Source organism: Corythoichthys intestinalis, chromosome 8, assembly GCF_030265065.1.
Source record: "Corythoichthys intestinalis isolate RoL2023-P3 chromosome 8, ASM3026506v1, whole genome shotgun sequence".
In the NCBI taxonomy this organism is placed as follows: Eukaryota; Metazoa; Chordata; class Actinopteri; order Syngnathiformes; family Syngnathidae; genus Corythoichthys; species Corythoichthys intestinalis.
Genome location: NC_080402.1, coordinates 20911996 through 20926106, shown reverse-complemented (window position 1 = coordinate 20926106; position 14111 = coordinate 20911996). Strand labels below are relative to the sequence as shown.

Genomic DNA, 14111 nt, shown 5'->3' with positions numbered 1-14111 from the left:
CGTATGCGGCGATCTGTTGCCGACCATTACGGTACGTGACGTCACCATTTTGTTTCGGTAATATTTCCCTCTGATCGGCCGAATGATTTCGTCTGTGTTAAATTCTGCTGTTTTCACTCTTCATAAAGCACAGAATTTAGTTTCTTGAACTTATTTGAGTCAACGTTTATTGCAGCTCCACAACTCGGACCATAACAAACGTAACAACACAGACTTCCTGTGTGTGTCCATCAACTATATCTGTCCCTCGGGAAACTCAAACCCAAATAACAATAGTTCCTATTGTTACTGTCGACAGCGATGAGCTCTCTCAGATTTCCGACTTACGTTTTCACTTTCATTTTACCATATCAATCCATGGAAGAAACATTTATTCATCATGATGAAACGAGCAAGTTATACAGCAGCCTTTAAAAGAAAAGTCACATCTGTTTTGTTTTCTCCTAGATTCTGGTAAGTTGGAGAAGTTGTCAAATCATATTATTATCGTAGATATTGTCAGTTTATGGTAATGTTTTGAACTACCAATATGCTATGCTTGTGCTGTGTTTCACCAGTCAGTAAAATGACATTTCTGTATCTGTACACGAGCTCAGTTTTTTTTGTACTCTTCTATTTGTTGGTGCTAAAATTAGGGTGCACGTTATAAACGGGTACATTAATTTTCCCAAGATTTTACATGTAAATGTGGGGTGCGCTTTATACACGGGTGCACCTTATATTCGGGAAATCACGGTATTTAAGATTTCTTTTGTCACAGGCTCTTTAGAGCTACCACAAGAAAACCCTGTGCTTAAAAGTATGACAGGGAAACACTTGCAAAATGTATTTTGAGGCAATTAAAACACAAATAGTTCGTACTCGCCGCTTTTAACCGATAAACGCATGTGTTGGACCTCTCGCCACGTAGAAGAAATTGCAGTAACCCGGTAATATTCGGCGAGTAACAATTTACGTTATCACCCTGATCCTCCATAAAACATGGCGCCCTCCGTAGGTCAAAACATGTACAATATACTATAGATTTTTAGATAAATGGCAATATTCTATGTGCTTCTAATAACATATTTTATTACAAGAGAACAATTGTGGCTTATTAGAGCCTACAAGTCTTTAAGTCCAAGGTTCCCTTCAAATTAAAAAAAAAAATGTGTCCGATACACCAGTTATTTAGTCTTTAATATCAGCCATTCTTTAAAATCATGCTTCATCCCTCTTTTCCCCATCTAAAAACAAAATACGACGGTCCGTACACACACACACACACACACTGATAAATCAGATTAGTTGGTTAATTCATGCACTTCGTTACCCTAACAGTGTGACATAGCATTTCAGAGCGTGAAAACAGAGTATTTCTTCAGTCTATTTGTTGTTAATTATTTTTCCTGTGGGGAGAAAAAAAAAATCCATTTGAAGTGGATAACAGCAAAATCCACTCTGGACACTCTTAAGTGAGTTTATAGAGCAGCCAGTGTTGGTCAGTGGTTCAGATACAGTGCTGCTCAAAAGTTTGTGAACCCCCTCAACATTTTGGAATTTTCTATTATTTCAACCTGATTTCCTAATCAATCAATTCAGTAGTTTTTTTTGTTTTTTTAACAGTTGTGTTGTCGAGACTAAATTAAAAAGAGTTTTCATCAACTGATGTAGGTGCAAAATTGAACTGTTTGGTCACAACCAAAACCGCCATGTCTGGCGAAAAGTCAACACTGCATACCACCAAAAGAACCTTCTCCCAACAGTGAAGCATGGAGGTGGGAATGTCAAGATCTGGGCTTGCTTTTCATCCTCAGGACCTGGACAACTCCACATAGTCCAGGGAATCATGAATTCTGAGGAATATTGTCAAATCCTAGAACATAACCTGACGCCATCTGTTTTGAAGTTAAAGCTTGGCAGAAGGTGGATCATGCAACATGATAATGATCCAAAGCATTCCAGCAATACAACCAAGGAATGGCTGAAAAAGAAGAAGATTCGTGTTCTGGACTGGCCCAGTCAAAGTCCTGACCTAAATCCCATTGAAATGCTGTGGCGGGACCTGAAGCGAGCAGTTCATGCCAGACGCCCATCAAACCTCTCTCAACTGACTGCGTTCTGCAAGGAAGAATGGGCAAAAATCCCCCAAAGTAGATGTGAGAGGCTGATTAGTCACTACAGAAACCGTTTGGTTGAGGTAATCTCTGCAAAAGGAGGCGCAATATCCTATTAACTGAAGGGGTTCACATACTTTTGCACACATGATATCTGAGTTTTTCTTAAATCAACCACTTTTGTTAAATAAAGAATGACAATATAACTATTTCTTTTGTTTCAGTCCATTATTTGGAATGTCAGTATTGTGGATTTGGGTATAACTTAACATTTAATAAGGTTATTTTAGTTTTTTTTACAAAAAATCTGACCATCGCTGTGGGGTTCACAAACTTTCGAGCAGCACTGTAACACACTCTAACCTCAGCATTAGTCTATACCACAGAGGCCGGCTCCTGTTTAAATAGTCCGTTTTTTTATTTAATAGCAGCTGGTACTTTCATTTTTGTTTATCTCGGATTTGCAAAGTAGAAAAAAAAAACTGCAGAGATTGAATTATTTTATGACAAGAAGGTACCCATTTCCAGTGAAGTGTGCAACACAGCAACAAACAGAATGTGGGGTGATGCAGATTGGAAGTGTTGTGTCCTGCAAAATGCAACAGTAATAAATAAACATGAACCTTTGAGGGCCAAGTTGAGGGATTTATTAGAGATAAAGGGAGCGTATGCACGGATTTCGGAGCAAAACACAACTACTCAAATCACTCAGTTTATATTTATACGCTACACAACTTTCAGTCAGGCTATCATTGTTAGTGATGTCATCATCATTTTTTTTTTTTTTTTTAAAGGCAACACAATTATATAATGCGTGCTTTGGATAAAACACTGTATCAGAACATGGGAACTACTTGGATGCTGACACTTCTGAGTATCTTAAACATAAGTTATTTTTCCTACCACTACTGGTTACAATTTATGAGGGAAAAAAAAAAAAAAAAAAAACAAGTAAAGAGGTGTATAAGCCCCAAGAGTCTTTTCTCTACAGCACAATCCAGGATTTCCATTCAGCAATTTTAAATGTGTATACAAGCAGCCGGTCGGCACCGTGTTAATAATAAGACTACAATATCACTGCCATCATTTTTAAAAAATCTCTTCCTGATATGTATTTTAATAAGTTCCGTATTTTTGTCACAGTTTGGCGCTCACATGTTAAGCTACGATAAGATTGATAAATAGTGTTACTTGTGTATGTGTGTGTTTGTTTGCGCTGGCTGTTAGGGAACCACAGTCTTCCCATGAGCCCGAGTGTGGCAGTTTAATGTGTTCTGTCATTCTCCTGAGGTGTAAAAGAGTACACACGCAGGGAAAACAGGTGGGCTAACACAATGTAAATCTTTTCTTGGGTGTTTTTAGATATTTTTTTAGAAGGAGTCCATGGCTTTGAATTCACTGAGGGCCTGGACTGGGGAGATGTGTTTCTTCTGAGAGCCTCGTCGCACCCGAGTCTGGCACTCCTCTGGCTTTTCCCTTTTTACCAGTGGCTTCTTCTCTGGAGCCTTCATGCGCCAGGACACCACGGGCGAGTTGACGGCGGCGGTCCCGTACACCTTCTGATACTTGGTGGAGGCCACGTACGAGGCTTTGACCGTCAGCACCACGGCGTTCATGAGGTTTTTGGCGGCCTGGATGAGAGAGGTGGCGCTATCCAGCTGTGAAACAGAAACACTTAAGGTCAATTCCAATGAGTCAGTTCTCCGGCGCGCTGGCTCGTTTTGCGCATGAGGAAGCATTAGCACTGCTAGGTGGGAGATATTTGCCGCAACTGTCAATTAAGCGGGATAAAACAGAGCGCTCGCTATGACGTCTTCCTTTCCCGGCTGCTAATGAGCGGCGGCAGGGTCAGGTGTATTCTGTTTTTGTCTGTTTTGTTTGGCTGACATTTAAGGGTCGCCGGCCAGTGGGCCTCCTCTGACCACATGCAGAGACGAGTCAACTGCTTAGTTTTAATGAGTAAGGATTCCATCTGACCACCGTGAAAGGTTCAAATCTCAGTGGGACATGCACCTCCCACATGAGATAAACATGTACACCAAAGTCCATAAAAAATAATGACATGGGTGAAGGGGAACCCAAAGATCAAGAGATGAGGGGTTCTTATTTTAATTAGACAAAACAATCATAGTTGGTCATTTTAAAACAACATACTGTGTTTGTGTAGTATCTAGAATAAATGTGGATGTTACTGCAGAACTCGACAAAGGATACCCGGCCACATCGGTTCCACCCACACTGCATGACTGAAATACATGGCAAACACCAAGGGGTGTAATCATTCTAACATGATTGCTCTCTGACATTGAACAGACAAGTTTAAAGTAGTGCTGTCAAAATTATCGCGTTAACGGGCGGTAATTAATTTTTTAAATTAATCACGTTAAAATATTTGACGCATTTAACTCACATGCCCCGCTCAAACAGATTAAAATGACAGCACAGTGTCAAGTCCACTTGTTACTTGTTTTTTTGGTGTTTTGTCACCCTCTGCTGGCACTTGGGTGCGACTGATTTTATGGGTTTCAGCACCATGAGCATTCTGTAATTATTGACATCAACAATGGCGAGCTACTAGTTTATTTTTTGATTGAAAATTTCACAAATTTTATTAAAACGAAAACATTAAGAGGGGTTTTAATATAAAATTTCTATAACTTGTGCAAACATTTATCTTTTAAGAACTAGAAGTCTTTCTATCCATGGATTGCTTTACCAGAATGTTAATAATGTTAATGCCATCTTGTTGATTTATTGTTATAATAAACAAATACAGTACTCATGTACAGTATATTGAATGTATATATCCGTCTTGTGTCTTATCTTTCCATTCCAACAAATAACTTACAGAAAAATATGGCATATTTAATAGATGGTTTGAATCGCGATTAATTACGATTAATTAATTTTTAAGCTGTGATTAACTCGATTAAAAATTTTATTCGTTTGACAGCCCTAGTTTAAAGCTTTGTGGGTAATGTACCGAAAGCAAAATTCTTGGCCGAAACCGTAAACCGAATATTGGAAACACTGACGGGAAAACCGAAAGGCTGAAAAATACTCATTCACACAATTTATTTTTTATGTCATTTTGAAAAAATATTATTATTTTATTTCATTATTTTCAAATTACCGTATTTTTCAGACTATAAGTCACAGTTTTTTTCATAGTTTGGCTGGGGGTGCGACTTATACTCAGGAGCGACTTATGTGTGAAATTATTACCACATTATGATATCATTTCACATGTTATTTTGGTGTTTTTGAGTGACACTGATGGTTTGGTAAACTTCTTAGCATTCTTTTTGCTATAGTTATCTGAATAACTCTTAATAGCTATGGCCACGTTCGCGTTCTGCCTTTGGCAATGTGAGTTCAATTGTATTATTGACTTTTTTATATTGAAATGCATGCTTTTAGTTTGTGGCACTTCTACACCCAAGTGGGGGCGGACTCGCACTTGTTTACGCAAAGAAGAGCACTCAGACGCCAGAAGAAGACGGACAGCTACGCAGTGTCTGAGCGAGTGGGCGAGCGAGCGAGAGAGAAACACGGCTGCGAAGATACGTTCATTGTTTATGCTTGTAAAATATCTTTACAGAGGCAACACCTGTGAGTATCATCTTTTCTGTTGTTGTTGTGTGTTTTCCACCCGCGATCGGACACTTCGACCCAGTTGTGTGGTTGTTTGAACGATGTGCTAATGCTAGCAAACGCATGCTAACCGTTTGTGTCATTGCTGTAATAGCAACTAATTATCATTTATTTACATTGATGCGAACCTGTTTGGTATCGAGGACGAAACTGATTTGTATTATTTGTATTTTTAGTTTCACTCTTCAAATGATGGTGTCATAGCGATGGCCAAAATAAAGTAAGCAAATTATACGGACGTCCAGCATCCTCATTTGGGAGTTTAGCTCGCTGTATAGCCAGGACCGAGCTGTAGTGTCCTGGTGAGGACAGTATACTCGCATTTCGTTGTTCATGCATCATGTAACATTATCATACTGTACACTTATTCAGCATGTTGTTCTCTATTGTAATTTCATATTAAATTGCCTTTCAAGATGACATATCTGTTCTATGTGTTGGATTTTATCAAGTAAAATTCCCCAAAAATGCGACTTATACTCCGGTGCGACTTATAAGTTTTTTTTCCACTTTGTTGGACATTTCATGGCTGGTGCGACTTATACTTAGGTGCAACTTATAGTCCGAAAAATACGGTAATCCTTTTTTTTTTTTTTTTTTTAAATACGATCAGGCAGGAAAAAAAATATGGTCCCCTCTCCCAAGAATGCAAACATCTTCCGAAATGTCTACGACCCCAGAGGCTCAAGAAATTTTGTTTCAAAGGTCCAGAATGAAACCCCTTGGGAGGGTGCGATCCTGGCAACAGTGAGCATTTTGTGGCAAACTCCGAACGCGTCCTACAGCAGAGGTGCAGGCATTGTCGTAGCATTCTGTTCGGTTCAGTGGGCTTCACTGCCAATAAAACCTTGATAAATGTACTTTCTTGGAAGTTTGGCACACTCGAAAAATAATCACGCCTTCAGTTACTAAGCTAAGTGAGATCTCGATGTACGTTTGTCTGTAACTGTAGTTCACAACAACAACATACATTTTAAAGCTCTTTACAAGGCTATAACAATCTCTCGTACTCCTTTAAGAGTCACCGTTTTCTTGTGCAACAAGTGAAATCGATTGAGAGCCAGGCGAGTGGGCTGAGTCCTTGCAGCAATTAAACCACGACTGGCAGATTGGGGGTGGAAGTCGCGGAAAACATGTGACAAATCGAGGAAGTGGTCCTGCCATAAAATTATTGTACTAAACAACAGCAAATGCACATGTATGCATTTAAATATTACTTTATTTGTATACTGCTTGTCTGATTAAACTCCAAACTATTCACACACGGGCTCAAATGCACTGTACTCAATGTGATGTGGGACAAGAAACAACTGCTTTTCGCAGTGTTTTGATTGGGTCATCAAAAGAGTTCTTCAAACTTTCGACCTTTTAACTGAAAATGCAATTTCAGCTATTTTCGGTAGTAAAGTTTTCGGCGCCAAATTTTTGGTCACATCTGCTGTAATTAATTGCCACATCGCGAACAGAGAAAATAATGTTAATGTACCTTACTAATACAGTGATCCCTCATTTTTTTAGGTTAATAGGGACCAGAACCCGCCGCGATAAGTATAAAAAACAAGTTTTTTTTTTTTTTTTTTTTTTTTTGAGTGTGTGTGTGTTCAATGTATTTATTCAGATTTAGCATCGGAAAGAGATACATATAAGACATGTTTTCCCTTTTTTTCCCCCAAAGTATAATTTAAAAAAACAAACAAACATGTATACCCATATTTTAATAAATGTTTTTTAAGCGCTTCAAATGTAATAATTATGATTAGTTTTAAATATGTTACTGTCCCATTTAATTATTTCTAAACAAGAATAAAGTAGAAAAAATGTTTGTTTTTATAAAATGCTTCTAGGGCTGCAGTTATCAAATATTTTAGTAATCGAGTATTCGACTGAAAATTCTATCGATTAATCGAGTAATCGGATAAAACATTTTTTAAGGTAAAGAGCAATTATAAATATACATGAGAAAACAAAACATTTCACCTAATATTGAACCATTTTCAGACTATCAATGTCTTTATTTTCGATGTACAGTGGGAGAACAAGTATTTGATACACTACCAATGGGAAAACCCATTGGCAGTGTATCAAATACTTGTTCTCCTCACTGTACATTGTTGAAAACAGCCAACAGTTGCATCTCACATGTGACTAGAAAAAAAAACCACAACAACAAATTAACGGCTTTCACTCAAAAAACTTATAGATCTTGTAGAAAAGAAAAAAAAAACGTATTTACGTCATTACGCTTGATAACACACAACACTTAAAAGTTGTGTTTTTCCCACGTGTTTCAATTAAATTTCCATTTGTGTCAAGCTATTTTTAAGTTCTAATTAAGTTTTAAATTAGTCTAAATTGTAAGTCCTGATTGGATTTTGAGTTTTGCAGTGTTTAAAATAAATGCATGATACCTGCTGTATTGGAGCACATTAGGCACCAATGCTACTATGTGTTTTATTCAGCAATGACTACTGAGCTAAAACTGACAGTTAGCTTTATTATGTTTTTATTTTACACCCTCATCACTCTACAACGCTGTGTTTTTACATATTAAATAAAGCCTGTATGTAAGACACCTTAGCCATGCATTGACAGTGGTCATAATTAATTGAAACCCAGCCTCCTTGCAGGGCTAACGTTACGTTAGCAAGGTACAGTAACGTTAACCTTATTTACTAGTGCTGAGAAGTCTATTGCTTTAAGATGGCGGCTGTTTACAAACGCCGGCAAGTCTGTCATTTCGCATCTAGTTTAATATACATTTGCTAATGCTGCCGAGTCTGTTGTGTCGCATCTAGTTCCATATACATGTGATATCTATAAGATGCATCAGGCGCTACCTGCTACCACCGTAGCATCATGCGGGCGGAGTTTGTAGAAACGCTGGCATAGTTTGTAGCGGCTATCGGCAGCAATCGGGTATTAATGCTTCTTCCTCTCCAGACGTGATGTCAGCGCATTGTCCCGCATTAAAAATAGTCCAGGCAAAATGTGATGCTTAGAGCTGACAAAATAACGATTCCTCGAGGCGAATAAAATTACTCGGATAAATTTCTACTCTCGAGTTACTTGAGCATTCGTTTAAACTCTGAATGCTTCTTTGAGTGAGTCCACTCAAATCCGCTCAAGCTGCTCACTTAGACACAATAAGTTGCCACAGCAACTGTTTAACAAGTTAAACGATGATTGACGCATGCGGCGCTTTGGAGTTTCGGTTTCTAATCATCTCTGGCAAGATCACACCTTAACGCCTGTCAATAATCATTAACTTTAATAAGCGACGCCAGTGCACTGCCTGACCAAAAAAAGCAGCAGGACTGGAAATGAGACTTCGTGATCGGATCGGGACAGCTCATCGGTATTTATTTATTAATTTTTTTAATTGAAAGAAAATGCGCAATGGACTGAATGCACGAAGTTTGAAGTGTGAAGTAGCGAGGGATCACTGTATAACATTTTCTATGGCAATAACAGGGTGCTTTTATGGTTTACTGTGTGACCATGCAGTATACTGTAAGTGGCTATATTTTGTGTCTTGTGTGAGAAAAATATGGCAAATGTAGTAAAAGAGAAGGGTTTTGGTAAGGTCTGATTAAAAAAAAGTTTCCTCTTGAGTTGCCTTATTTTACTTTGAACCCTTCTAAAACCTCTACTATAAAGAATATTTGTGTCTGTGTGAAAGGTGCAGTATACACAATCTTACTCTTCAGATATGAAACATGTGAATGCCAAGCATGGACGTCCATTACTCATCCGTAAGGCAAGGTAAGATGTGTTGAAAAGAAATGCCGAGTCGGATTCAAGTGGTTTCAGGGCAAAGAGTCTGATTTACGCGAAAGCTTGTATGTGTGTTTGCAGAACCGGGTGCAAGCTTGATTCTCAAGCAAACATTTTGCCTGGTCTGAAGGGAGTGTATGCAAATAGATGAATTAAGTGCATGAAATGTGATTAATCAAACCTGAGAAAAATTGCGTTGGTTGATGTTTAAGACAGCATCTTAAAGACAGGAAAAAACTGCATTGCAGTGCAAAACCATTACAAGGAGGCACAGCCAAAATGAAATGAGGTGCGAAAACAAGATTTTTTTCGCTGGTGCAAACATTTTTGGAAAGCGAGAAACCAAAATGATCGTTAAATAACGTCTATTCAGCAATGTAAATCTGGAGCTTCTGATTGATGTAAGCATTTTTAACTCTGAATCTCCTTGCCTCTGGGTCATTCCAGGGATTTCAAACGCAATGTTAAGAGCAATGGACACATACATCAATCACCACGCACTCGGTTGTTGCCTTCCCCTAAAGCTTTTAAATACAGCAGTCGTCGCTACTTTTACATCTATTAGAGCGAGTGAACATGAAATTTGAGATTTTAGTAAATCAAGTCATTATGTACAATTTGCTGATACTTGCTGATTTGTTTTAAAATGGTTCTTTAGTGATAAATAGTTGACATGTTAAAGCAATACTGGCTAATTGGACACTTAAGTTGAACAATGATAATAGGGCCCATGAGACATAAAATGCTTACCATAGATTTTATTGAGGATTATTAGATGGAATTGGCTCAGACACAACTACATCGGTATTCATTTGCAAGAGCCATCACTCTGTGCGCTAACCTTCACTCTGACCTTGAACTGAATGTAGTGGGTGGGCCGCCGCACAGAGTATAAAATGCTGCTTAAGTGCAGCGATGGCCTAAAGGTGACAGTGAGTAGTGGACACACTTACCCCAGACACAATAAGCTCTCCGCCCAGGTTCTGCACTTCAGCTTTCACTTTGCTGCAGATATTGAGTTGATGACAGTATAGTGCGATTCTCTGCAGGTAGGCCAGAAGATCTTGTTTGCAGGCCGAGTCGGGACACTAGATAGTAAAAAGCAAAAAAAAAGAAAAAAAGTTAATAACAGTCATGTGTTGCCGCTGGCTTTTTACACAGCGGGGACGTGTGGGATGAGATGCTTTCCTGTGAGGGCCAACACTTCTCTGACTTGTTATGTGCACTGCAGCGTTGACATTGTGTGTAGGTAGTGCGAACGACACGCTGAGATTGAGGTTACTTAAAAACAGAAAAATGCCATCTTGGAGGTTGTCACATGGTAAATGTGCAGCAGCGTTAAAGTCCATCTGTTGACATCATAAGTCATTCTTTCATTGACTATAGAAGTTGGTAGGTTCAAGAAAACAACTGGAGATCTCACCTGTGTGCCAAACTGGAGAGTGTATTGTGATCTATTTTAATGTGTAGCTGGATTGTATACTTATACTGTAAATATATATATACATATATATATATATACTGTGCAAACGTTTTAGGCAGGACACCTGCCTAAAACGTTTGCACAGTACTGTATATTTTTATTATATTATGTATATACAGGATATACTGTATGTATATACAGTGCCTTGCAAAAGTATTCGGCCCCCTTGAACCTTGCAACCTTTCGCCACATTTCAGGCTTCAAACATAAAGATATAAAATTTTAATTTTTTGTCAAGAATCAACAACAAGTGGGACACAATCGTGAAGTGGAACAACATTTATTGGATAATTTAAACTTTTTTAACAAATAAAAAACTGAAAAGTGGGGCGTGCAATATTATTCGGCCCCCTTGCGTTAATACTTTGTAGCGCCACCTTTTGCTCCAATTACAGATGCAAGTCGCTTGGGGTATGTTTCTATCAGTTTTGCACATCGAGAGACTGACATTCTTGCCCATTCTTCCTTGCAAAACAGATCGAGCTCAGTGAGGGTGGATGGAGAGTGTTTGTGAACAGCAGTCTTCAGCTCTTTCTACAGATTCTCGATTGGATTCAGGTCTGGACTTTGACTTGGCCATTCTAACACTGTATATACATATAATTATTAGGGCTGTCAAAATTATTGTGTTAACAGGCGTTAATTAACTTTTTAAATTAATCATGTTAAAATATTTGACGCATTTAAAGCATGCACTGAATGACCCGCTCACGCATTGCCTCAAACAGATTACAATGACGCCGTTTATGGACATTAAATAAGAGTGAAGAGAATGCCACTGGCTACTTGGGGGCAGCGCCGTTCCATACTAATGTTATTCCTTCTACTAGTGGGAGAATTAGTAGTTGTGAGACATCGATGCTGTTACATTGTGCTATTTATGCTCTGCGCATATTTCTGTAAGTTTTCTTTCTTTTAGTGGCAATTATGTGTCTCTTGTTGTATTTTGGGTAAGATATGTTCAGAGATATATATGTTATAAAGGCGAGGGGACACAGGCATTCTTTGGACCGCGCCGTTTATTGGCATAAGCTTCGGCAACTCCTTCACAACAAAGATAAGTATCATTTAGTGAAAGCACAACAAAAATAATATTCCTATCGCTCAAAAAAAAAAATAATGTTCACAAAAAGAAAAACACTTCAGTCTGTAGTAATGAGGCCCTATTCTCACACAGTTAAACAACAATGCAAAGTGAACTGGCTTGAACCGGCAACTTACTCAGACTTTGGTCACTCTATTCTTATTATTTTTATTCTTCTTATTATTATATTAAGTCTACTTTTGATTGAAAATTTTACAAATTTTATTAAAACGAAAACCTGAAGAGGGGTTTTAATATAAAATTACTATAACTTGTAACTATAACATTTATCTTTTAAGAACTACAAGTCTTTCTATCCGTGGATCACTTTAAGAGAAAGAATGTTAATAATGCCATCTGTGGATTTATTGTTATAATGAACAAATACAGTACTTACGTACAGTATGTTGAATGTACAGTATATATCCCACTTGTGTCTTATCTTTCCATTCCAACAATAATTTACAGAAAAATATGGTATATTTTAGAGATGGTTTGAATTGCGACTAATTACGATTAATTATGTTTAATTAAATTTTTAAGCTGTGATTAACTCGATTAAAAATGTTAATCGTTTGACAGCCATAATAATTATATATTTGCCCTGCCCTTAATGGCAAACGGAGGTGTGGTGCGCTTAGTGAACTGTCCTTTTAAATGCTCGTGCGTGTCACGTGAACGTCTCGTCACGTTTGAAAAGGGAAATGCCATGATCGCTCAGAATGACAAGTAGTAAGCCTTGACCTGGTGTACAGCCAACAGGTAAAGCACTTCTGTTTCATTATATTGTGGGTGATGTTGTTTGTTTTAACTGTTACAGTGCAATACTTTATGCTTTACAACGTCGTGGTTTACGCTACTTGATGACGCTGCTTTGCTAGCATTTCTAAACTGTCATTCTAACCATGTAACCATTTGATCAAAATGCCATACTCACGTGTTTAAATCAGTGATAATTGGGATAACAGACCAGCAAAGGAAGATGGCCATTGAGATCGTATACGTATTCCATTATTTCATTCGTAATTTCAATGGTAAGCGTCCCTTTTCCTTTTTTCACCACCTGCACTAACCTTCTTGGGACCCATGTTGATTTCTCTCATAAGAAAATCCACCATGCTGCCGTCTTGCGGGAAAACAATGAAATTGCGACGCTGTTGTAAATCGTATTTCGAGCATGTCGTCATATGTTGATATAAAGGACGAGTCAAATGTCGAAAGATTCGTATGTTGAAATCACAAAATCACAGCATATTTGAAATTTGGCACACCACTCGACTGTGAACTGATTGTTCATTGAAAACTATTATCATCATTTTATTATAGTTTTAAAAATCTTTCCGACGTCTTGGCTGAGGGGCGTCACACGTACTGTAGACACCAACAATTAGGGTGGAAAATTTTCTCAAATTGCCCATTTGAATTACAAAAAATGTAAACATGTTCAAAAAGGTCAGTTTAATGACCCTTCTGAGTTTGGGAAAGAGGAAAAGAAACTGTAAACACTCAGGTTGGGTGATTATCGATGTTGTTGCCTGAAGTCAATGATCTTCTCAACTAGAAACTGTTGGATGGTTAGGGCAATGTAAGTGGGTGCAATGTCATGATGAAGTATCCTAGAGTTGTCCTGCCTCTTCTGGCCCACACTTATGGGGAAAACGAAAGATATTTGAAATGTTTTCGTTTGTAAGATTAGTCCTGGAACTTTTTCTGATAGAACCCAAAGTTTTTAATCCACTTCTGATTGGTTGGCGTATAATTCTGTTGGTGTTTGTTTCATTCTCAGGTGTATAACTCATGAATGTACAGATACACATCGTGGTTGAATTAGAAGTTATTTTTAAACAGTCCTCTTCTCACGCTGATCACATTTTGACAGCATCAGTTGAAGACAACTAAAAAGTAACAAACAGCACCACACTATTGCGAGGCTTCAAACAGAATATGCATGAAGTGAGCATAGTCACTGAGCTAAGAGTGTCATCAGCAAATTGATATACAGATCGAGACTGCAAGAGTC

At 38.1% G+C, this 14111-nt stretch overlaps 1 protein-coding gene across 3 annotated transcripts in view; it reads right to left on the bottom strand.

Moving 5' to 3' along the window:
• Window positions 1–3025: 3025 nt before the first annotated feature.
• ctnna2 (catenin (cadherin-associated protein), alpha 2) overlaps window positions 3026–14111 on the bottom strand; it is a 464321-nt gene continuing 453235 nt past the window's right edge. For all 3 annotated transcript variants that reach the window (XM_057842763.1, XM_057842764.1, XM_057842765.1), the window contains 2 exons: window positions 10478–10612; window positions 3026–3754 (listed from right to left, as the gene is read on the bottom strand). In XM_057842763.1, the coding sequence (XP_057698746.1) occupies window positions 3467–3754; window positions 10478–10612 (423 nt within the window). In that variant the 3' untranslated portion in view covers window positions 3026–3466. The remainder of the gene's footprint in view (window positions 3755–10477; window positions 10613–14111) is intronic.